The following is a 24,233-nucleotide window of genomic DNA, read 5'->3' on the forward strand; positions in this document are numbered from 1 at the left end:
AATGAAATTATCCTCTCACACCTTGATGAGTAAGTAAGGGGGCACGAATATTATCTTCTCACTCTTTTGCGTTTGGAAGAATTAGAAGGAAACGCGTCTTACTTTAGAGGAACAATAACGTTAATCACGGGGCGGCAACTCCTTTGCATTTTTGGTCTCGTACCGTAGCCCAAGAAATATCGAGGAAGAACTTAAGAAGGTCAAATATTCAAAGCTTCAAACGGATCCGATAAAGAGCATAGTTAATTATAGCATAAATGAGTAAATTATTTTTAAACTTTAAGCTTAGTAACATTATAAAATTTAAACCTATTTATTCTACAAATTATTTTTTTATTAAAAATGATATAATTTGACCCTATTGTTAAATAAAATTAATTTTAACCATTAATTGATAAAAGAAAGGATCTAAAAAATTACATAAAATAATTTTAAAAATTACATAAAAAGACCAAATTTGGTACTTTTTTATAGTTTCTTTATCATTGTCTATAATTTTTGGATTCTTTTCTTAAATTTTTTGATTATTTTCTATAATTTTTGAAGTCATTTTCTAATTAACTAACTAATTGAAAAAATTAACTTTTATTAACAACAAGGACTAAATTATACTGTTTTCAAAAATTTTAAAAATAATTTATACAATAAACAAGTTTAATATTTTTTATGCTATTGAATTTAAAGTTCATAAAATAATTTGCTCATCTATCTTTAGTTCTATGCATTTAAAGAGAACATGGTGCGATGAATGTATTAAAAACAAGGTTAAATAATAATTTGGCCTCTAAACTATAAGTCTAGGAATCTTTGAGATTCTAAACTTCTTTTTGTGTAATGTTCTCTTTTAATTTTTAAAAACAATAAAATGTAACTCTTACTGTTAATTAAAGTTAATATTGACTATAAATTGATTAAAAAATAACCTTAAAATTATAAAAAGGAATGATGAATTTTTCTTGATCTTTTTTGGTACTTTTTTGGGTCCTTATTTGTAAGTTTTTGATACTTTTCTTAATGCTTTTTGTCATTTTTTGATCAATTAACAAATAAAATTAACTTTTATTAATGATAGAAAATATATTGTACTATTTTTAAAAGTTGAGAAATAGCATTGTACAAAAAAGAAATGTAGGGTTCCTGATATTCTTCAACTTATAATTTAAGAGCTAAATTTCCCATTAACCCATAAAAAAAGTGTGACAAAATGTAGATATTGCATTGGCATGATATTCTCATCTCATAATAAGATGTGGGAGTTATTGTATTACCTTTTCTTTTCCTTTGGATTAGTGCATTGGGAGAATTTCAAATAAAAATCAAGGATGTGATATAATTATTAGTGGATCTTAAAAAAATTTAAAATTTTAGTTCAATTCAAAAAAATAAAAGTAAAAATACTTTCAATTGTAAAAGAATCAAAATATCCTTCAACTTTTATACAGAATCATTAGTTATTAATTTTCTTAATTTACTTATTAATTTAATAATATGAGTTGTAAATTGCATGAGTTGATATATTAGTAATTATATAAGATTTGACATCAGTTGTTTAATTATAAGTAGCAACACCAGTTATTAAATTGTTAACTTTACTTGTTAATTTACTAAAATTAATTTTAAATTAATGACAGTCTTGTAATTTACTAATATCAGTTGTAAATTATTGATAGGTCTTATAATTTATAATTGATGTTAGTAAATTGATAAGTAAAGTTAGTAAATTAATAACTAATATTATTGCTTATTTAACAAATAAATGTAATTTACAAGTGAAATAAAAAAATTAACAACTAGTGATTTTGCATAATAAATGAACTGTATTTTAATTTTTTTGAAGTTGACTTTATTTTTACTTTTATCCCCTAAATTGAATTAAAATTTTAAATTTTTCCTAATGTATTCTCTTCAAATACATCCTTTGCATTTTTCTTAATTTTGTAAGGATTCGTGGCAAAAAGAGGCACCATAGCTAGGTGCGCGTACATTTTTACCAAGGTATATAAAATCGGACCGGTCATGGCACTAGGTCACGGGTTGGTGGTTTAATCGGGGTTAAACCAAGGGTTGAACTGGTGGTAAATCGATCATGATTAAAATAATACAATTTAAATAAAAAAACATTAATTATAAAAATATTCAACCAAATCCAACCACTCAAAAGGCTAACAATAATAAAATACAACACTTTAAATATCCATCCTTACAATTACAACCCTTCAATCTCAAAAGTTTAGAAAAGAGATGGAGACAGAGTTGGAGAAGAGACGGAGATAACAGAGACGGAGATTGAGCTAAAGAAGAGATGGAGAGTCAGAAACTAAGCTGGAGAAGAGATGGAGATAACAGAGACGAAGATAGAGTTGGAGAAGAGACAGACAGTCAAAGACTAAGTTAGAGAAAAGACACGAATAGAACTAGAGCCTAGAGAAGAGGCGGAGATTGAGCTGGAGAAGAGACGCCGATTAAGCTAGGGCAAGAGAGGAGAGACACAGACAAAAAGTTGAATTGAATGCTGTCTAAAAATCTGGATTGGACTTAGTGTGCTTTGCCTCTAATTTTTCATTTTTTGACTTCTGTTTCACTTTTTTTTGTTATCTTATTTTTGAATTTAGCACTCTGGAAAATCAAAAATAAAAAAATCCCCTAAAATGACATCCTTTTAGGAGTTTTGTCTGAAAAAATAATAACCCGATTAACCTAGTCAACCTACTGGGTTATACGGAGTTACACCAGTTCATTCCCTCACCGGTTTAGGAGTAAACTCAAATCGGACAAGGGTCCGGGTTGACCTGGCCGATCCGATCTAATTTCAATACCATAATTTTTACATACATATTAATTAAGGGAATAGTAAAATGTCTACTTTTTTAAGTTTGTGTCAGCTATCAATTTGACACGTTATGTTTTTTTTTAAAAAATTATCACATGAGTCTTGAAAGTTTTAAAACATAAATTAATTATTAAAATAATTTAATATGTAAAGTATATTAATGATTTGATATGTATATATAATTAGATAAAAATAAATTAACTGTCAAACCATCTTAATTTTTATCAATATAATCTCGTACATTGTGTTTTATCCTTTTTTTTTTTAAATTTAGATTTTGTAGTTTTTGTAACTAAATAATTATATTTTTTTATTAATCTACATTGTTGTCATCAATAGTTTGTTATTCATATTAACAATTTTTAATAATGTTACTTTCTTTTTAAATAATAAAAACCCAATCGATAACCGATGTAAATTTAAGAGATTATATTAATAAAAAATAAATTTGAGGGATAAAACCATTGGCTGAAACAAATTTGAAAGATGAAAAATTAAATCTTTAATTGAAAAGGAAAAAAATATAATTAGAAAAAATGTTGAAATAAAAGAGAATGTTTCAATTCCACCAAAATAAAAAACATAATGTTCCGGATACTCTATCAGACAGAGTGAGGCATGGGGGTGAATGTTTCAGAATAAAACAATATATAAATGCAATGCCAATGCATGTATGATTTTTTTTAACACTTAATATATATGGTATTTCATTATCTTGCTAAGTTAGTCCCATGTGCATTGCATGGGATTTCATATTCTTTGTTACATGCATATAGGTTATAAATTTTAGGCATAAGCCACATACCTTTTCTTTTTGGATAAGAAGTTCAAGTATATATTATAGGATAAATGAGTATATTATCTTCTAAATTTTATATCTAATAGCACAATGGACTATAAACTTGTTTATTTGTAAATTATTTCTTCAATATTTGAAAGTGGTGTAATTTAGCTTTTGTCATTTAAAAAAAATTAACTCTGACTCTTAGTTAACTATAAAATAATAAAAAATGACCTCCAAAATTATATAAAAAATACAATAAAAAACCCAAAAGTTACAAATAAGATTTTTTTAGTCATTTTTATAATTTTTTTGGTCCTTTTCTTTCATTCTTTGATTAATTAACTATTAAAATTAACTTTTATTAATGGTAGGAGTCGAATTGTACTATTTTCAAAAATTAGGAGAATAATTTATACAATAAATAAGTTTAAAATCTATAATGTTATTAAACTTAAAATTCAAGAAATAATTTACTTATTTATCTTGCATTACATAGAAAGTATATACTAACATAGGTAATTGTAAACACTATCCAAAGTGGGCTAAAACCACATCAACAAAACCATACCAAGTATATATTTTCTATGATTTGGTGTCACAAAACCATACTCCTAGCATTTAAAAATTCAATGATTTTGTGACACCCAAAATTTTGTGGCATCAATAAAACCATGCCAATAGTTTGATGCCACAGTGACACCAAATCCTTTCAGGTAAATAAAAACAAACTTATGGGCTCAATTCCTTTTTATGAATGGGTGTGTGTAACAACTAAATGCTTGGATTAACTAGCAATGAATTGTTTCAACTTAACCAATAATCTCAACCTCATATTTTGAAAATGTAGTGGCATTAAAATTCCGTGGATCAACTAATAATGAATTGCTTGATTTGGATTGGTCCAGGTTTTTGTGAAGTCTTTTGCTTAGAGTTGACCAAGAATACTAAGTGGGTAAGCAATAAAAATTAATAATAATATGTATAGTAAGAAAGGTGTAAGAATGATACTTTTTATGATTGTATCTAATTGTTTCCATGGTGCAAGAGACTTTGTTATTTAGTTGAATAAAAAAGATATTGGATCTCTCACTTTAAGCACAGCCATGTATGGATTTCACAGTAGTCCCTAGTAAGAGATTTTATTTCAAATAAATCTTTAAATTAGAAAAGTTTTGTTCAAGTCCCAAGGGATTTTAGTAGAATTAAAATTTTAAATATATTTATATAAATACCCTTCATTATTAAAAAAAAATCCCCCCACACTCCATTACGGTTGCAAGCACCAATGGTGCTAGTGGAAAAGGTTAGGATTTACATACTAAGCTAATCAATCTATTGAACACATTAAACACTCCAAGGCCATTCATTTATAATCAAACTAATAAATAATTAACTAATGTCTATATTATTTCATAAATTGATTTGATTTTTAAAACGATAAGAATTTTAAGGGAAGTTTAAGTTCAAGTTTTATTGTCAAATAAAGATAATCTAGAATGTAGACAAAATATAAAAATAATTAGATGCTATTTTCGTTTCCATGGTACAAACTTTAAAAAAATGAGATGAACTGTTCTTAATTTATGAATAGTGTGATATGCTATCAATCAATATCAATATTAAAAAAATATTAAGAGTCACATTGTTCACAAATTATAGAAAATGCAACTTATTTTAGATTCCATGTAAATATACAAAATGTATCTTATATAATATAAAATTTATAACAATTTTTGTTATTTGTAATCTCTCTCATGGAACCAAGAGAAATTATAGTTATGAACCCAAAAAAAAAACAGAGAGAAATAATTTATAGTTGATTTTAAAAAATTAAGAAAAAAATTAGAAAGTTGTCAAGGGTTATGAGTGATCATGAAGTACTGACCTCGATTAATTTATTTCCATCCTGATTATATTAAGATGAGTCAATCTTGTCTTAACAAATTTGGGAGAAGACATAATAGGATTGAAATAAAAATGATGTTGGGATAGGACTATGGGAGGTCAAAAACACTTATTGCTTTTATTAACTGTAAAACAAATTCACATGACCCAATTATGTGAAAATTTTGAATATTTTTACTATTTAATGAGTCTATTGTACTTGGTCATGGTTCTTTCACTTTAGTCATGTGAAGGTGGGCAAAGTCATGTTTGGGTGTGACCAAAAAGCATGAATTACCATTCCCAATACTATTAATATTACGTGTTTCCTGGTACAAGCAAAGGCAAGACACAAAAGTGAAACCAAATTCACACCCTCCTTACGTTCAAAATATTCATTTAATTTTCCCAAAAGAAAAAAGAAAGGAAAAAAGCATTTATTTAAAGTGCCAACACTAAGCAGTCTAAAGTAAATTTTGTCCCGTCCTTCTCATTACAAAGCTAAAGCTACATTACGCTACCACGGGTCCATGACTCTCACTTTCTTTCAATCGCAATTTGCTTTTGTTCCTCCCATTCCAAAAAAATCGAAAGAATTATGAGTGAATGATAATTAGGTCGAGAAAAAAAAAAATAAAATTAATCCTAGTTAAGTACTTAAGTTCTTAATAAAATTTTGTGAAAAAAAGAGAGTTGAAAATATCAATTTAAATCATTATAAATTCAAGAGTTTCAATTGTAGATAATACATTTAATTTTAAATATAATTCTCACATTATAATTAGAGTTTTTTTTTGTAATTGTTTAAATTAATATTTTCAACTCATTTTTTAAAATACTCTTGCTAAGAATTTAATTATCATTAATTCAATCTTTTGAAATCTAACTATCATTCTTCTAATAATTTTGCTTCTAGATTGAAAATTTAAAACGTTTATTGTAAAATTATTTTACTAGTTAAAGTGATTGGAACATTAAAATAAAATAGAAAAACATATGATTTTTTTTTTGTAGTTTTCAATTTAACACTTGAGTTCAATTTTAATTTATTTTATTAATTTAATAGAGTTAATATGTAATGAACCCTGAACTATAGGTCATAAACGTTTAAAAAGTGCATTCTGAACTTTGATAAAGTTTCAACAACTGTTTATTGAATTGAGATCTAATGTGTAATTTGTATCAAATGAAGATAGGGGAGAGAAGTAGAGTAAAATTTGACAAAAATAACACATTAAGCCTCAATTTGGTGAACATTTATCTAAGTTTAATGATAGAGGTAAAATTATTTCAACTTTAATTATTTAAAATTTAAAATATATTTTTTAAAAATTTAGAGTTCAAATCACACTTCTAAACTTATAATTCAATATTCAAATTGCATATTAATCTAATTTAATATTCATATATATTATATATATATATATATTAATCTAATTTAATATATATATATATATATATATATATATTAGAATTAGATCCAAGTGTAAGTAGCTAAAAACATTTATCTCTCATGAGGAGGATCAGAATATTTATATATGATCTTTGTTGATAATTGATATTTATTTTATTTTAGATAATCACATTTGGTTTATACTCTTTGCAAAACTAATTTAAATCAAACTTCAATGGCTATTAAGGTTAAATACAAAATTTATAATAAACAAGAATCCTGTTCTAAAATAAAATAAATATTTTCTATGTTAAAAAAATATAAAATATTTTTTGAAGAGTTGGATGTTTAAAGATGTAAAATATTTTTAATCTTTTAATGTATAATCATTATCTTTTTTTAAGTGTTTCTATTGAAATAACTTTATATTTATTGTAAGGTTTAAAAAATAACTAACTACTTCATTGAGGAGTGAGATTTAATTAAAAATATTTTATAATTTTTAAAGAGTAAATTTGGTGGAGGGAAATAAAGACACATAAACTGAAAGTGAAATAATTTAAATTTGAGAATTGTGTTATAATTGTAATATTACGATTTTATTTTATTTCGCCTTATAAAATTTAATTGCAAATATCATTGATCTCTTTTTTTGTTGCAATTAGAATCATGATTAATTGCTTAATATGATTTAGTACGTATTGCGCTTGAACAAGATCACCAATCCCTCACTAATACGTTACAATAAATCAAACGAAAGCGTCAAATGCTGTAAAAAAAATTATATTATATATAAAGAATCCAAAAGATAATTGTAACTAAATAAAAAATCAACAAAAAATCCAACAGAAAATAAATTATTCACGCTAATAATAAAATAGAATACACAATAAAATAATGGAAAGAATATATCATGATATCGTCGACGACTCCAAAATCTGTCTACGCCAGAAAAGCGGCTGCGACAATCACAAAAGCGGCAGATCCGGCGACGCTAAGTCTGTTCAAAACGGCACCGCTTGTAGCTGGAGCCGGTGCCTGCGATCCCGACGGTGTGGCTGCAATCGACGGGGGATTAGCAGCAGGTGACGCAGATGGAGACACTGGAGGAGAAGGAGGAGAGTTAACGGTGGCCGGAGATGGAGCAGTAGCAGATCCGCTCTCAACAGGAGCAGAAGCCGTTGGCGAATTCGCAGATGGCGTCACTGCCACGGGAGCCGGAGCCATCGCCCTTCTTGGAGCCGCCGTCGGCGACGTTGCCGGAGAAGAAGCGGGAGATTGTTGCGCCATTGTAGAGCTCACCAGCAAAGCAGCCACTAGCATCAACACAATACTGGAGCTCGCCATTGTAGAGATAGAGAAAGAGAAAACAGGGATTTTAGAGAGAGTGTGCGCGTAAGAGATCAAATTTCTAGGCTTAGTAATGGAGCTCCGTTGAGGAATCTAAAATTGAGTTGTGAGTGAAAAGAGAGGCTTCAGGGGTATTTATAGAAGAAAAAACGCGAGAAGACGCAATATTTGCCGTTGATGAAGTACAATCATTGATGATGATCGAGGTACAATCTAACGGTCTATATTGACTGTTCAAAGTGTGAAAGAAAGGAAAACGCGGACAGAAAGTGACAGTGGTGAATGAGCGAGTCCAAGCTGTGCTTTTGCTTTTTGCTATAGCTACAGCTGTGAATGAATCTCGTGCGTACACGTGGTTTTAAAAAAGGCCGTTTGATGGATGAGAACCGTTGGATGAGGGGGAGTACGTGTGAAAAGTCGCAACGGTCGAATATTGACGTGTTTATTTAATAAAAGGGAAGGAGAAAAGAAGGAAAAGAAAAGAACAATAAAGTTGAAAATTTTTGCAGACTTTTCTGCGGCGAAAAAACGGCACCGAACAACCGCACGACACTGCGGGGACCACGTCGTCGTTCAAAGCCAAAGGGTCTAGATTCTCCTGCTAGCCGTTGCACAAAAAAAAAAAAAAAAAGCTGGTAAAAATAATATAAAAATGACCAACTATTATATATTTAATTTTTTCCATTTAATTAATCTCCCTAAATTACGTTGATTAATTAACCAGGTATTTTTAAAAAATAATTTAATTTATAATTTTTAATTCAGTATCTCAATTCTTGAGAAATTTTATGTTTTGATAACCCCAGTTTTAGTTTTTATAATTTGTAATTTATAATTTATAGTTCAAAAGTTTATGATTAAAATTTTCAACTGAAATTCTTTTGATTCAATTATTATTATAAATATTGATCAAAATTACTATTATAAATAAATAAATATGTGTGCATCTTAGGGAAATGCTATGCAAGTTTATAGAAATTGAAAGATTTAGATACGTTTTATATGCTAAATATATTTTTATTCAACTGAATCGAAACAAGTAGATTTATAATATATTAATAATATTAATAATAAATATTTTATACCATAAATAATATATAAATGATTTAATGTAATAACCTAATTAAAAACAAGCATTTAAATGTATAAAAATAAATATACAAATTTCTTCCTTTGAATTAGTTAGCCATAGGAAGCAGCCTATGTATATTTTGTAATAGAAAAAAAAAACCCTTAAAAATAGACACATATTTTAAAGATAAATATTGTACGAGTCAAGCGTGAAGGATTCTGGAAACTACAAGAAATTAATAATATAGCATGTTATCTCACCTTGGTTAGTAAGGAAAGCGTCAAAATAATGAAAAAGTATTCAGCCTTCAATTTAGAAATCGTAAAGCGAAGACGTGGTTGGCGTCCCACTTTACGGGAAAGAAAGACTGGCCTGGCAACCTGTCCAAAGGTGAGCCTTTTTTTCCCCCTTGCCAGCTGTCCAAAAAAATTATTTTATAATATATGTGTGTGTAGTACTTTGATGATCATAGTTACTTGAAGGATTTGAATTGTGACTGAGTGCATAAGTTCACACAAGACAGCAATTTTATATTATATTTGAATACATATAGATTTATATTTGAATTTAAGCTAAATTTATTATTTGAGTAATTAAAAATATATGAATTTGAATTTAGGTATCCAAATCCAAGTTTTACATCAATTATTTTATAATTTGAATTATTTTATTATTTCAAATCTTAACTCAATTTCTTTTATAATTTGATCTAAATTTATGAAGATTTGATCTACCCACCAACAATAATTAAATCGAACTATCAGAGTTGACGGAAACAAGCCGCCACCATTAAGTGGGAATGAATGGCTAAAGTTGACGGAAACAAGCCACCACCATTGACCGAGATCGAAAGGTTGACTTCCACAAGGACCGGACTGACGACGATGATCAAAATAGGATAGTCGACTTCTACTGGGATTGAATGGGAGGTGACCGCGATGACGGGGATCAAACGACTGACTTCCATAAAGATCAAACTGATTGTGACGATCGAAACTGAAGCGACAATGATGACAGGACTGAACAGTCAACTTCTATCAAGGTTAAATCGACGACGATCGAATGGCTCACTTCTATCGGGATCGAACTAACGCTGTCCTGTCTCAATCGTCTTCGTCTGTCTGTTCTCGGTGGAAGTCAATCGTTTGATCCCCATTATCGCTGCATGTCAAGTCTAGGTGAAACTCAGTTGTTTGGTCTCGGTTGTCGCTATTTATCCGATCCTAATGGAAGGTTGCCGTTTGGTCCCCATTATCATTCGATTTGGTCCCAATGGTAGTCTATCATTCCATCCCAATGCTACAGTTCCAATCAGCTTTGATTGTCTGATCTTAGTGAAAGTTGGCTATTCGGATCATTAACTTTGACCAATCATCTAAGTTCCTTTTAAATTTAAATATAGAATTTAAAATTTTATTTTAGACCCAAATAAAGAATTTTAATATTATAATTTAAAATTTTTGATGTCATCCAAATAAAGAATTTAGAATTTATGAATTTTAAATATAAAATTTTAAATCTAAATTTTTAACTTAAATTCACTCATCCCAATGCAACCTTAATGATTTGTACACAATTAAGCTTTTAAGCACAATTAATTGCTTCAGATTACCATCACATCAACTTTCATTAAAAGTTAGAGCACTTGTAATACTTTTGAAGAATATATGCAAGCATTTGGATTATGCAATGATACATAATTATGCATTAGTCGATTGAAAAAATAAAGTTAGTGAGAGCATAACATTAAATGGATCGAGGCTTCAGCCAAAAAAGAAGAATGGATCAAGTCATAGTCAAAAGGTTTTAATTTATAAAATGGACACAAACCCATCAAAAAATATATGACCATTTTGTATGCAATAAAAATAATTCCCAATTACTCTATCATTTGCAAACTATCAATAAATCACAAAGTTAATCAGTGTGTCATGTCTGGTTATTTCTAACCATACTTGTATTCACACATTAACAATTGCATTTGGCATTGTTAAAAGTAAAGAGCTTGGATAGATTGAAGACTTTATTGCACAACAATAAAAATAATGATTTATGTACAACAACCAGCGTTGTGTGCAGAGAAATGTGAAAGATTAGTCATTTTATGTATTTCAAGCCCGTGAATGCTATGAGTCATATTTCCTAACCAATGTTTTACATGCATCTTTTCTTTGTTATAAATGCATAATTGAAATCAAGAAATAAAACATAAATATATTTAAACAAGTCCATAATAATAGAAATTTGCTTTGATAAAATTTGATATGTTTTTGCTCGCAGCATAATGCATGAAGAAGTAAAAGCTAGTTTTATACAATATATATATATATATATATATATATATCCACACACTTTATCCACATAAAGTGAGTTTAGTCACATAAATTTAACTAATTTTGTGCTTACCAAAATATGATAGTTATATTTCAATTAATTTTTTAATTGTAAATTTCCAACTTTTTTACAATTAATAATATTAAGAAAATTTTATTTAGAAATTAAAATATTAAAAAATATTAAAATATATTTTTAGTCTTCTAACTTTATATAAGATTTTAATTTTTCATGTAATTTTGTAAAGTATATTTTTAATCTTTTAACCATAATATTATTAGTTTTAAATGATTACTTTTTGTATCAATCATTATTATTTTAAAAAATTAAACTTAATATATCAACATTTAAAAATATTTTGTCAATATTTAAAAGTTTAATATAAAAATTTATTGAAATAAAACTAACAGTATTAGAGTTAAATGATTAAAAAGACACTTTATAAAGTTAAAGAATTAAAATAAAATATTGTAAAGAATTAAAGAATTAAATGTATACATTTAACCAAAAAATAAATAAAGGTAAACTGGAAAAAATATTAATTTTTTATAACTTTAAATTATATTAAGGACGAATTTTTTTCCTTCAAAATTTGTCTTATATTAATAAGGGAAAACTAGCAAATTACTCACTAAATTTAAGGTCAAGTAGCAGTATCATAAATTTTAAATTCATTTATCATGCAAATTATTTCCTCAAATTTTGAAAACAGTACAATCTGATATTTATCATTAATAAAAATTAACTTTCACTGTTAGTTGACCAATAAATGAAAAAAAAAGATCTCAAAAATTATAAAAAAAAGTCAAGAATTACAATAAAATCCAAAAATTACAGACAGTGACTCAACAAATTATAGAAAATAACTAAAAAAGTTTTTGGACCTTTCCTGTAACTTTTGAAGTTCTTTCTCAGTCAACTAATAGTTGAAATTAAATTTTATCAATAAATGGATTGTATCATTTTTAAAATTAAAAAAAAGTAATTTATATAATAAATAAGTTTAGCGTCTATAGTGTTACTAAAGTTTAAAGAATAATTTACTTATTTATCTTATTAAGAGTATGAGAGGATAATTTGTTTATTTACCCTATTAAAAATATGGGAGGATAATACTTTCAAGTTTCAACTATATTTACCGAAGAATTATTAATTATTAATAATATTTAAATGAGAAAAAATTTCCCAGTTTACATTTATTAAATTTATTATGCTCTTAGAAATTTGTGTAGGGGTTAAATTAAAAAAAGTAATTTATGATAAATTTTTTTATGCAAAGTATTTTACTAATCAACTTTTTAGAAGGTAACTTTTTCCTAAAACAGGAGGAAGTGAAAAAATATATAACACAATCTTTTTTAATAAAAAATTTAATTATATTTTTATTTACATGGTTTGAACCGAAACATTATCCATAATTCACCAATCATGAGGCTCATTTTCTTTTAAAATTACAATCATTTATCTTACTATGTCAATTAGAATTAGAAGTTACAATATACTCGTATAAAGGAAAATTAGAATATATTATAAGAAAAATTATAAGAAAATATTAGGTAAATTAGAATATATTATAAGAAAAATTAGGGAAAACTTATAAGATAATAAAATTTTATCTCTCAAATTTGTTTCAATTATCAACTTAGTCCCTTAAATTTAATATTTTTATTAATTTGATTCATTAAATTTGTCTATTTTATCAATTTAATCTTTATTATGAAAATTTGTTGACTGGGTAACGGAATACAATCAGATCCAATAGATACACTAAAAAAGTGTACTTGTCCTCTATCCTATATTCCAAATTTGATCCCTGATTACTTTATATAATTGGGAGAAAATGAAAAATATGGGGCCCAGCTTGACAAAAAAAAAAAAAAACAGATAAATGTGAGATCCATGGTGAAACTGTGAGGTAGAGTTAAGAATAAAAGTTGGACATGAAAAATTGAGCTTCAAAGCCTTATTTAAATAATGGTTTGAGTTTTAGAAATTAATTTTTTTAAAGTCATCGGACTTGAGAGTCTAACCCTTAATAAGCTGTGTAAAAAAAAGCTCGAATTCGAATGGCCCTCAAGTCGTGATAAGTTGGGTTATTTTACACACACACACACACACATATTTGACTAACAATGACATAATTTGGTTAATATTTATTGTAGGTAACGAAGAAAAAGTTGTAAAGATAATTGACATTAAATTTTTACCTCTATTTTCAACAAGTGGGCCTATATATAAGGATTTAATATTTTAGTTTTAGATAATGATGAGAAGGATTTAAATTTACATTGATGAAAATTTTAATCTTTATCTTAAATTTAAAATTTTAAATTTTTGTCGAATTTTATATTAAATTTTATATGAAATTTTAATTTATTTTATGTTAAATTTTAAAATTTTTTGTTTAAATTAAAATGTTAACTCTTTTTATGAAAAAAGGGTTTAAGGGCCCAATCCTAAGCCTTATAAATAAAAACTGAGCTTCAAAATTAAGTCAAATTTTAGATAAACAAACTTTAAAACCTGAGCCTTTAAGAATTGAGCTCATAAGAGTCGGGCTTGCCCTGATTCCCATCTCTATTGTGAGGTTGACTATGGCAAAAAATATTAAAAAACATCATTACAATAGCTTCTAATACACATGCCACCAATAAATTTCAAAGGTGTCCAACTTTCTAACATACACAAATGCAACAAATTATAAAAGATAACAAATCGTTATGTGAAATTTAAGTTGAACAGTTGAAAAATTATGACATGGAAAAGTCATTTATATTTTTAATATTGTTATAAATACTATTATTTAACAGTTGTTCAATATTTAATTTTCATTAGTTGTTATGATATATTTAGTTAGATATGAATGAAATGGAAGTGACGGGTATTTTAATAAGTCTAATTGAAAAAAAATGGAGAAATGAGTTTATAAGTTTTTAATTGTGCTTTCTTATTCTTTCCTCCTATATCTTCTCTCTATTAAATGTGACATTGATAGTAATAGTTTAGACCTTTTAAATATCATTTTAGAATTTGATTTTTAAAAGTGTATATGAAAAAATATTATTTATAAAAACACAATCCCTTAAATGACATTTATATTCCTTGAGAGATTAGTCTCATTCAATTGTTGGGATAACTTAAGAAAAAAGTTTTTAAACCCCCTTATTTATTTTTTTTAAAAAAATTGAACTCGTTAAAATCTTTGTCTTTTTTTTTTAAATAAATAAATAAAAATCTCCTTGCGCATGGCATTGGATGTAAAATCTTGTTATCAAGAAAAGCGCGCTAGCACAATCTTATTCTTGTAATCAACTCCACCATGTGTCATGATCATTTTAACCTTTTTCTTTTTTCGCTTTCTTTTGTTACATTACATTATAGAGAAATACTTAGGTAAACTTGACACACTACATTATTTATGGTCTGTTGAATAAAAATATAATATTTAAATGACATTAAATATAAATTGATTTTGATATTTATTGATAGTAGAGAAAGAAAATGCAAAAAATTAAATATGCATTCTATTATAAAAATAAAATCAATTTAAAAAATTTCACACAAGATTTTATTTATATTACTTGAAATATTTTAATTGGACAAACAAAAAATGATGTGGTACACCTTGTTTACCTAAGTATTTCTCTTACATTATATACACTCTTATCCCTTATCTAAGGTGTTTCAAACACTTTACGTGCAGATTAAAAATACTTGTTATATTGCTTTATTTATTAAAAAATATCTCAATATTTCACTTAAATCCTCATTAATTAAAGAGAATTTCTTCTTGCCTTGCTTAAGTTGCAAGAAAGCTATTAAAATGATAAGGATACAAATGGAACATCATTTAATATTATGATCAGATAACTTTTCACTCACAAATTGTATATAAAGTGAAGAAGTCATTTCTTCTTCTTATTTTTTTTTTAAATTTTTCTACACCTTCCTACACTGGTTTTACAGCCTTAACTGATTATAAAACTGATGTAAAAAGTTCACACTGTCTATAATGACATTGGTTTTTATATATATGTAAAAGTTCTTTTTGTTTGTTTTTTTTTTTCTGGGGCTACAGGGACGGGTTTAGGATCAGACAGAAACAGCTTTAGATTCATCAACGTTAACCTCATCGCCAGTGCTACCTTCTTGACTGCTCAATTGGCTGTTAAATTCTAAGCCATAGACATGTCCCATTTTCGCACGTTTGGTCTCCAAATATCTCTTATTATCCTTTGTGATCAGAGTTAACAATGGGATCCTACCAGAAACTGTCAAACCATAGCCTTTTAATCCAATATATTTTGCTGGATTGTTTGTCATCAGCTTCATTGATCTAACACCCAAGTCCCCCAGTATCTGCAACCACAATTTCAACATTTCTCCATCAATCATTTCTCTCTATGAGAGTGATCCGTAATGTGTTAGAATTGTATGTAGGACCAGATAATATATTTCAAGTAAAATCCCACTATCACTGTAACTCAAGGTACTAAAAACCAAATCATTCATTAAATTAGCTAAGGTACTAGTTCAAGAGTTAATAATAAGACTGGTTGTAAACAAAATATTTGATTGAATCAGATAAGGTACTAATTCAATAGTTCACCAATTCATTTATACCCTTATTTCATTTATTTCTTCTTTTTGAAAAAAAATGATGCATCATAATCTCAATTGTTATTATTAAGGTATTTATATGAGATATTTAATTAGGGTATAACTAGAAAGATATAAAAAATTTTTAAAAATTAAGGTTCCACCTAACTTTTTTTTGAGAGTTGTGAAGTAGTTGTCAATATCCTATATTGTAGTCTAGAAAGAGTAAAATGTTAGAATCGTATGTTGCACTAGATAATATAGTCACATTAGCAACAGAGTCATTGGTTCATGAGTTAATGGTCAGCTCGGTAATGGACAAAACATTTCATTGAATTGGTTAATGCACTGATTCAACAGTTCACTAATTCAGCTGGCTATGTTGACCCTGTTTCCAACACTATGCTGTAAATCACAGCAAACTAAAACAAGAGAAATGGTGGGTTACCTTTGCTCCAATGCCGTACTGCCTCGAGTCAACAGGCAATCCCAACTCTTCATTGGCTTCGACAGTATCACGTCCATCATCCTGCAGGTTATAAGCACGAAGCTTATGACCTAATCCAATACCTCTTCCTTCATGTCCACGTAGATATACAAGGACACCCCTCCCAGCAGCCTCAATCTGTTTCATAGCAAGTTCAAGCTGTTTTCCACAATCACATCTACCAGATCCAAATATGTCTCCTGTCAGACATTCTGAATGTACCCTCACAAGAACATCTTCTCCATCTCCAATCTCACCCTGTTCAATAATAAAAACAGTTAAAACTCTCATTCAACTAAGACTTTACCACTGAACAATCTAGAAATCAAATATCAACATGATTGTGATCAGAGCTTGGTATAGGTTGCAGTCACCCGGCCTTATCCTCTAATTAACCGTTTTGAGTTTTACATCAAGGAGCCTCACAAGAAAAGTCAGGTTTGTAAGTCTAAAGAGCCATTTCTTGATGGGAAAAAGAGAGGGAAGAACTATAGGAGAAGCAACAAAAGGTATCAAATCCTCAGGCTACAAGAAACTGTCACAGTTGAGATATGATGGCGAATATGATAGCTTGACAGTTCTTTGAAGTCTCAAATGAGAATTCCATTTTGAAGAAAAAAGTGCAGCATAGAACTGGCTCAAACAACAGTAAAAAGACTTCAGATTTGCATCATTTTTATTTGAAGAGACTCAAACATAGCAGTAAGCTTTGAGGCAATAACTTGAAAATGAAAAAAAGCTTCCCATGGAACTAGAGACTAACGTTGTAGCAAAGTGGCATCTTTCCCATGCACTAGGTTTATGTTGTGTGTGTGTGTGTGTGTGAGATATGTGATTTCTGTGTTATTTTTCTGTTTTGTGTTGTTTTCAGTATTGGATATTTTACTGTTATGCTATATTGTGGCTTGTGGGGTAAGGGTAGAATTGGCATGATGAGTTTTCTGTACTAGCTAGTTTGCTGCAGAAAAAAAGGACGTGTTAGAGTAACAAACTTTTGCACCTTGAGGAACATGAATACGAATGAAGCTTGGTCCATTTTGGAAATAGATTTTAGGTGATAAAAGAATATTCAGAGCTCTTTGCATCAGTATACTTATATAAAATCACTCAGTCCGTATACTACTTAGAAGACCTTTTTAACCAAATCATAAAAATTAAAAAAGGTAGTTAAAATTAATTGATGCTATTGATTTTATCAAAAATTATCATAGCATTCCAAAATTACCCCTCATTAAAGCCATTAAACACTGTGAGACTTGAGGGAGTATCAAGATAAGATAGGCTTTGGCCAGATAAAGCATGAGAAAGCATACAGCTAACTCTAGTCTCAAACAACTGTTTGAGTTAATTGCATCAACTTTGAGTACTCTGGAGCATTATTTAAAGCTCAAGTAATGCTCAAGCAACTCACATTATGATAGACTCACTTTTAGTTGGTTCTAGCTAACCCACTTACAAGACTACAAAACTCATTGTAGAATGGGTTGGAAATTGTTATAGCTCTAATTGATTTCTTCTAGCCAGGAAGACCAGAATTGAAAAAAAAAAAAAATCAAATGTAGGTCAGTCCATATGCGTACAAGGTTTGATTCACAATAAATTATTGAACATATGAAAATCGCACTTTGCATGAATATAATAGAAATTCAAGCATGGTCTCACCTTAACCATTGCAATATGCTCAATCCCATCTAAAAGCGATCTGTAACAGTAAGCTGAAAATGGACCCCACATTGTAGGAATTCGTGCAACAGAGACACGATCTACTAATTTATCTATCTTCCTTCTATACCTGCAATGATATCATGTGTTAATATATTCACTGCACAACCAAATAAGCAACAATACAATTCCACACAGCCAAAACCATTGCATGCAAGCTAAAATAACCGAAAAGCAATAATTTTAGTCAAGCATAAGTACCACCCAAGGATTCACTGCATTAGCTAGAAAACTAAAGCATCAGATAACAGAGTTTAGTTTATGGCATCCATATTAAAAGGAAAATTTAGAAGCAAATGTCACCATACAACCCGTCAAAATAGAACATGAGCCAGGACAAATAACCACATGCCTTATTAAGTCAGCAATGGAAATAATTTTCAAATTCTCACGCTCGGTAAACTGGCGAAGCTTCGGCAATCTAGCCATGGAACCATCTTCATCTACAACCTCACAAAGAACTCCAACAGGTTCCAAACCAGCAAGTACAGCAAGATCAATGGAAGCTTCTGTGTGTCCAGCTCTCTTTAAGACCCCACCTTCCCTGTATTTTAGAGGGAAAATATGGCCTGGACGATTGAAATCACCTGGTTTTGAATCTCTAGATGCAAGAGCCAAAACTGTTGCTGCTCTATCATGAGCCGAAACCCCGGTGGTGGTACCATGTTTAGCATCCTACAAATGCAGTGCAAATTGTTAAAGCTTACAATGAAATGCATAGTACAAATAGATGCAGGTGAAACAATTGTGAATTGTCTCAATAAAGTTCAGTTCTCATTATTGAGTGGAGAAATGTTATCTGTTCCCGTTGATGATACTAATGCATGACCTTGATGAGAGACATACACATGATTAATTCCAATTGTACTGATGCATGTAAAAGTTTAACATACCACTGTCACAGTGAATGCTGTACAAAGTTTCTCTTCATTATCCTTACTGTTTACCATCAAAGGGAGCTTTAATCTTTCTAAATCTTCCTCTTTCATGCTTACACATACTATCCCAGTTCCATGTTTCACAATAAAAGCCATAGCCTCAGGTGTTGCCAATTCTGCTGCCATAATCAGGTCCCCTTCATTTTCTCTGTCCTCATCATCTACAACCAATACCATCTGCAAAATTAAATATCAGTCAGTAACGGAATGCTAAGTCATCGGTCAAGCAAAAGCAAAACTTCATGCAATGTTTGGTTGGTAGAAGAGTGTTTTCTAGAAAGGAAATGGTAAATACACCTATCCCATTTTTCTTTCTAGATGCATTCTCCATTTCCTTTCTAGAAAACACTTTTTTGTGTGCCAAACATGCAATTAACACCGAATGAGGGAGACCGAGATAGGAACAGGGAACAAAAAATCAACCTTTCCCTTGCGAATGTCTTCTATTGCCTCAGGAATTGAGGCAAATCCTTCTGATGGCCTGTCCAAATCAAATTCATCCTTGTCAACAGGAAAGCCATTGGTTGTTAACACGGCGTCTGCTGCTCGTGCTCCGAATGCTATTTCGTCAGGCTGTACATCAATTCCTCCTGATTCATGGCCATTTAAATCTTCACTTTTCATAGCATCATTGCCATTTGAATAAGAAAGAAGATCACCTCCTCCAGAGATCAATGTTGCTTTAGGTATACTAGCAACATTGTCACTTGCAGAAAATTTAGAATTCAGATGGACAAAAGCAAGTTCATGTCTGTGTCCATTTACGAAAGATGAATTCATACTGTGCAATCCATTAAACATTTTGAACTGCTTACATGTCCTGCACAGAACAGAAGATTCCAAGTTTAATTGGTAACCATGATATCCAAACATTATTACCGCACATTAAATAGAAGTGGAAAAAAAGAGCTGAAAATTTCAAAATTATGGACACAAGGACATGATGAGAAGCCGTTCACGCTACATAACCCCCCAGCACACAAAGCCAGCGCAAGGCTCAGTAAGTTGAACCTTCATAAGACATGGCTTAGCATTCTTCTCCAATGACATGGCATGGAAGGTCACAGGCAAATAACGGTGGTCCAGTAACTGACACATGTAAGAAAAGCACAACAAAAGAAAAACACAGGGCCAAACTATCCGGATCTACCGAGGCTAAAGTGTCTCTGAAGTGGGAAAGTGAGTGACACACAATAAGGGAGTATTTGTATCAACCCACTCCCTCTCTTACTTCATAAGCACTTAACAAGCTTTTCACTTCAAATGATTCAAATCCTTGATCAAATCCAAGCAACAGGTCATTCAATTACAGCAGTGAATGCGCCTGGAACAAATAAAACTTAAGACAGAAATATTTTCATCATATAGTATATGGCATCCCTGAACCCTGATAACTGAAAATTGCAGTAATATCTTAATTTTTCAGTGCAATATGTAAGGACTTGTCAGATATCTGTTAATTATTGAGCCTTCATTGATAGTTTCCACTTCCAGCATTAAATAGTGCCAGAGATCAAATGCCAACTCAGCCTTGAGTTGTTAACAGGTTGAAGTCAAATAAGAACTGTTGAGCATAAATTATGAGTTCAAGATTAAGATTAAATTTAAACAAGTTAGGCTGAGAAGCTTTGTCTAATGGTATTGGTATCCCAAACTCAAAACCCCCCGAAAAAAAAAAGAAAGACAGTAATAAATTGTTCTCTACTCTACATTTACATCAGGCTACCATTTTTTCATTTACCATCTTCTGGCATTGAAAATTTTTTGAAACAGGAAAACTGCATCCCATATACAGTACCATTCAATACAAGTGAAATCTCACGCAAACTGTGGGTCATAGAAGTCAAATGGTTTCCCAGAGTTGAAAATTCATCACACATATTCATAAATGAAGATTTCAGACAAAGGAAACCCATACTAATTAAGAAGGAAGCACAGACAGAGGGAAGGTGAAAACACAAACAAAATGACTACACTCAGACAAGCAATAACCAGAGAATTAATCAACTGGTTAAAACAAGCCCAGAAAAAGAAAGAAAATAAAGGAAGAAACTTGAAAACGGAAGAGAGAATATACCGCGGGCATGAGAGAGATGACATTGGAGAATAAGAGAGATTGAAAGAAGCCATTTTTTGTTTGGTGAATATCGCAGCCATTTCTGCTATATATATATATATATATTTGAACAGCGAAGAAGGAAGAAAATGAAGCAACTCGGGGAAGCATGAAGCATCCACGAACATTAAAACGTGAGAGGGAATGGTCTGCAACGTGCTGTTGACAATATAATAACAACATGAACGAAAATGCAACCTTCCAATATTTTTCATAAATATAATAACAAAATGATAATATGTGCCCTTGCGTTGTAAGCAAAACTCAGGATTAACCGTTAACAAATATAACACGCAATTAATAATGGGATTTAAATCCTGCGAAATTAGAATTAGTGAATTTGTGTGAAACTTTCTTCTCTAAGAAAGAGAGAGAAGATTTTATATTTTATAAAAACTAGTAAAATGAAAAAATACTAAAAAAACTTTACAAAAAATTCCCTATTTTTAATTGTAGAGGATTTAAATTTTTAATGATAAGTGGGGGAGAAATAAACCGTACTCCACAGAAAGAGATTTTTTTTTATTTTTAAGTTATTTATTAACTTTTTTTATCATAAATTTTTCCCTTTATACTAAGCGAAAATGTGTATATTTAATTATGATAAATATATATATATAATAGATATATAAATTTATTAAAATTTTAGATAGAATTAATGAGTTTTTAAAATTAAATTTTTTTTAATTTCAGTTAAACATATTTGAAATAATTAATAAATAAGTTTAAAAGAATTCTGCTGAGAATGTGCTTTCAATAAAATTATGAAAAAATAAGAATAAAATCTTTTTAAATTATGTAAATGACATTTTGGTTTTTGAAAATGCCATAATTCTTTCAAAGTCTCCAAGAAATTTTTTACCATTAAAAAATTAATGTAAATGACCAAGTTGCGTTTAATTTAATCATTAATTGCAATTCATAAGTTTTATTCAAAATTTACAACTTTTCTTTTTAAAACCACAAGAATTCAATAACAATTTGTAATTAAAATGTTGATATTCCTCAAATATTATAAATATCAATTATCATTCATAAATTTTATTTTAAAATTCACAACTTTTCTTTTTAAAAAATCACAAGAATTCAACAGCAACTCACAAATTTGAATTAAGGATAATTTGATCATTTATATTAATTTTTTTAATGACTGAAAAGTATTTAAATATTTCAAAAGAATTATGACATTTCTAGAGGTCAAAATGTCATTTACATAATTTAAAGGGATTTTATTATCATTTTCTCTAAAATTATCTCCAGATGATAGGGAAAATGACAATAATATATTTTCAAATTATATAAATAATAATCTAATCTCTCAAAATATCATAATTTTACTAAAATTCATAGAGATCTATTTGTCAATAAATTTTAAATTGAAAAGATAATTTTATCGTTATTGATAAGTTGTGATTTCTTACTCAATTCCTACAATTCTTTGAAGAAAAGTTGTGATTCTTTAAACAAAAGTTATGAATGAGATTTGTTATTTTGAGAACTTTTTTTAACAAATTATAATTTTTTGTTCAACTCTTGTGATTCATAAATTAAAAGTTGTGATTGTGGCTTATTTTTTAATAACAAAAATTAAACTTGATAAGTCATGATTTATTGTTTAACTCTTGTGATTTACAAAATAAAAGTTATGATTCCTTAAATAAAAATTATGATTGGAGTTTATTATTTTTAAATAAAGATAAAATAATCTTTTTACCTTCAAATTTATTGACATAGAAGTCTTTAGAAATTTAATTAGAACTATAATATTTTAAAAGATCAAGTTATTATTTATATTATGTGGAGAGATTTTATTGCCATTTGCCCATGATGATAAGCATTAGCAATAAAAATATGAGACTGGAAGAAATATACAGCCATAAAATGCCAAGGGAGTCCCATTAATACGTTACCCATGTTGAGTAGAATTTATTTAACGTATGTCAGTTTGACGTTTCGATTTTTGTTTAAATGATTATCAATTTTTTGTTTTTTGCCAACAATGATTTTCAGTTTATCACTATAGAATTCCAATAAGTATTAATTATTTTAAAAAATTTGACCCTTCATTGCTATAAAAAGTTATTAGTCAAATCTTCGTAAATACTCATTCTGTTTAAAAATATAAAAAATTTTTAATTAAATTTTGTGTTTTAATAAAATAGTTACTTATTATTAAATTAATTCTATTTTTTCATATGTATCCTTATTTAATAAAGTGTTTTATCCTAAAAAATATAAAGTAATTTATTTAATATGGGTACTTTTAAAAAAATAATAATAATTATACCTTAAAAGACTCAAAACATTTTAAATTTTTGAACATCAAACTCCTCAAAAATGTTTTATATTTTTGAATGGAGGGAGTATACACTCTAGTGTTAATTAAAGATTAAAGATATTATAGTTAATTAAAATCAAATTTTATTTCATTTTAAGTCATATAATATGTAATTAATAATTTTTTAAAATATCTTATAATCAAATCAAAATAAAATAGAAGTAATATACTTATATACTCTTTCTGTTAAAAAATATAAGGCATTTTTTGAAGAGTTTGATATTTAAAAATGTAAGACATTTTTAGTCTTTCGAGATATAATTATTGTCTTTTTTTCAAAAGCGTTCCTATTGATAATGACTTTATATTTATTATAGGGTGTTTAATAGGGGTAAATATAAAAAGATATAGTTAGTTAAAAAGTAGGTAATTATTTTATTGGAGGT

General features: G+C 28.5%; 2 protein-coding genes across 2 annotated transcripts; one reads left to right on the plus strand and one right to left on the minus strand.

Annotated features, from left to right (window-relative positions):
* Window positions 1-7,804: 7,804 nt before the first annotated feature.
* LOC129285583 (uncharacterized) lies at window positions 7,805-8,290 on the plus strand. Its single transcript, XM_054921327.1, has one exon. The coding sequence runs from the start codon at window positions 7,805-7,807 to the stop codon at window positions 8,288-8,290; it is 486 nt and encodes a 161-aa protein (XP_054777302.1).
* A 7,399-nt stretch (window positions 8,291-15,689) lies between these two features.
* LOC129287153 (bifunctional riboflavin biosynthesis protein RIBA 1, chloroplastic-like) lies at window positions 15,690-21,585 on the minus strand. Its single transcript, XM_054923324.1, has 7 exons — window positions 21,471-21,585; window positions 19,817-20,213; window positions 19,349-19,570; window positions 18,808-19,130; window positions 18,396-18,525; window positions 16,695-16,991; window positions 15,690-16,006 (listed from the first exon to the last, which is right to left on the minus strand). The coding sequence occupies exons 1-7, from the start codon at window positions 21,548-21,550 to the stop codon at window positions 15,740-15,742; spliced, it is 1,716 nt and encodes a 571-aa protein (XP_054779299.1). The 5' UTR covers window positions 21,551-21,585; the 3' UTR covers window positions 15,690-15,739.
* Between the last annotated feature and the right edge of the window lie 2,648 nt (window positions 21,586-24,233).

This window comes from Prosopis cineraria, unplaced genomic scaffold, assembly GCF_029017545.1.
Source record: "Prosopis cineraria cultivar Desert tree isolate PC_DT_omini unplaced genomic scaffold, ASM2901754v1 PC11, whole genome shotgun sequence".
NCBI classification, from domain to species: Eukaryota; Viridiplantae; Streptophyta; class Magnoliopsida; order Fabales; family Fabaceae; genus Prosopis; species Prosopis cineraria.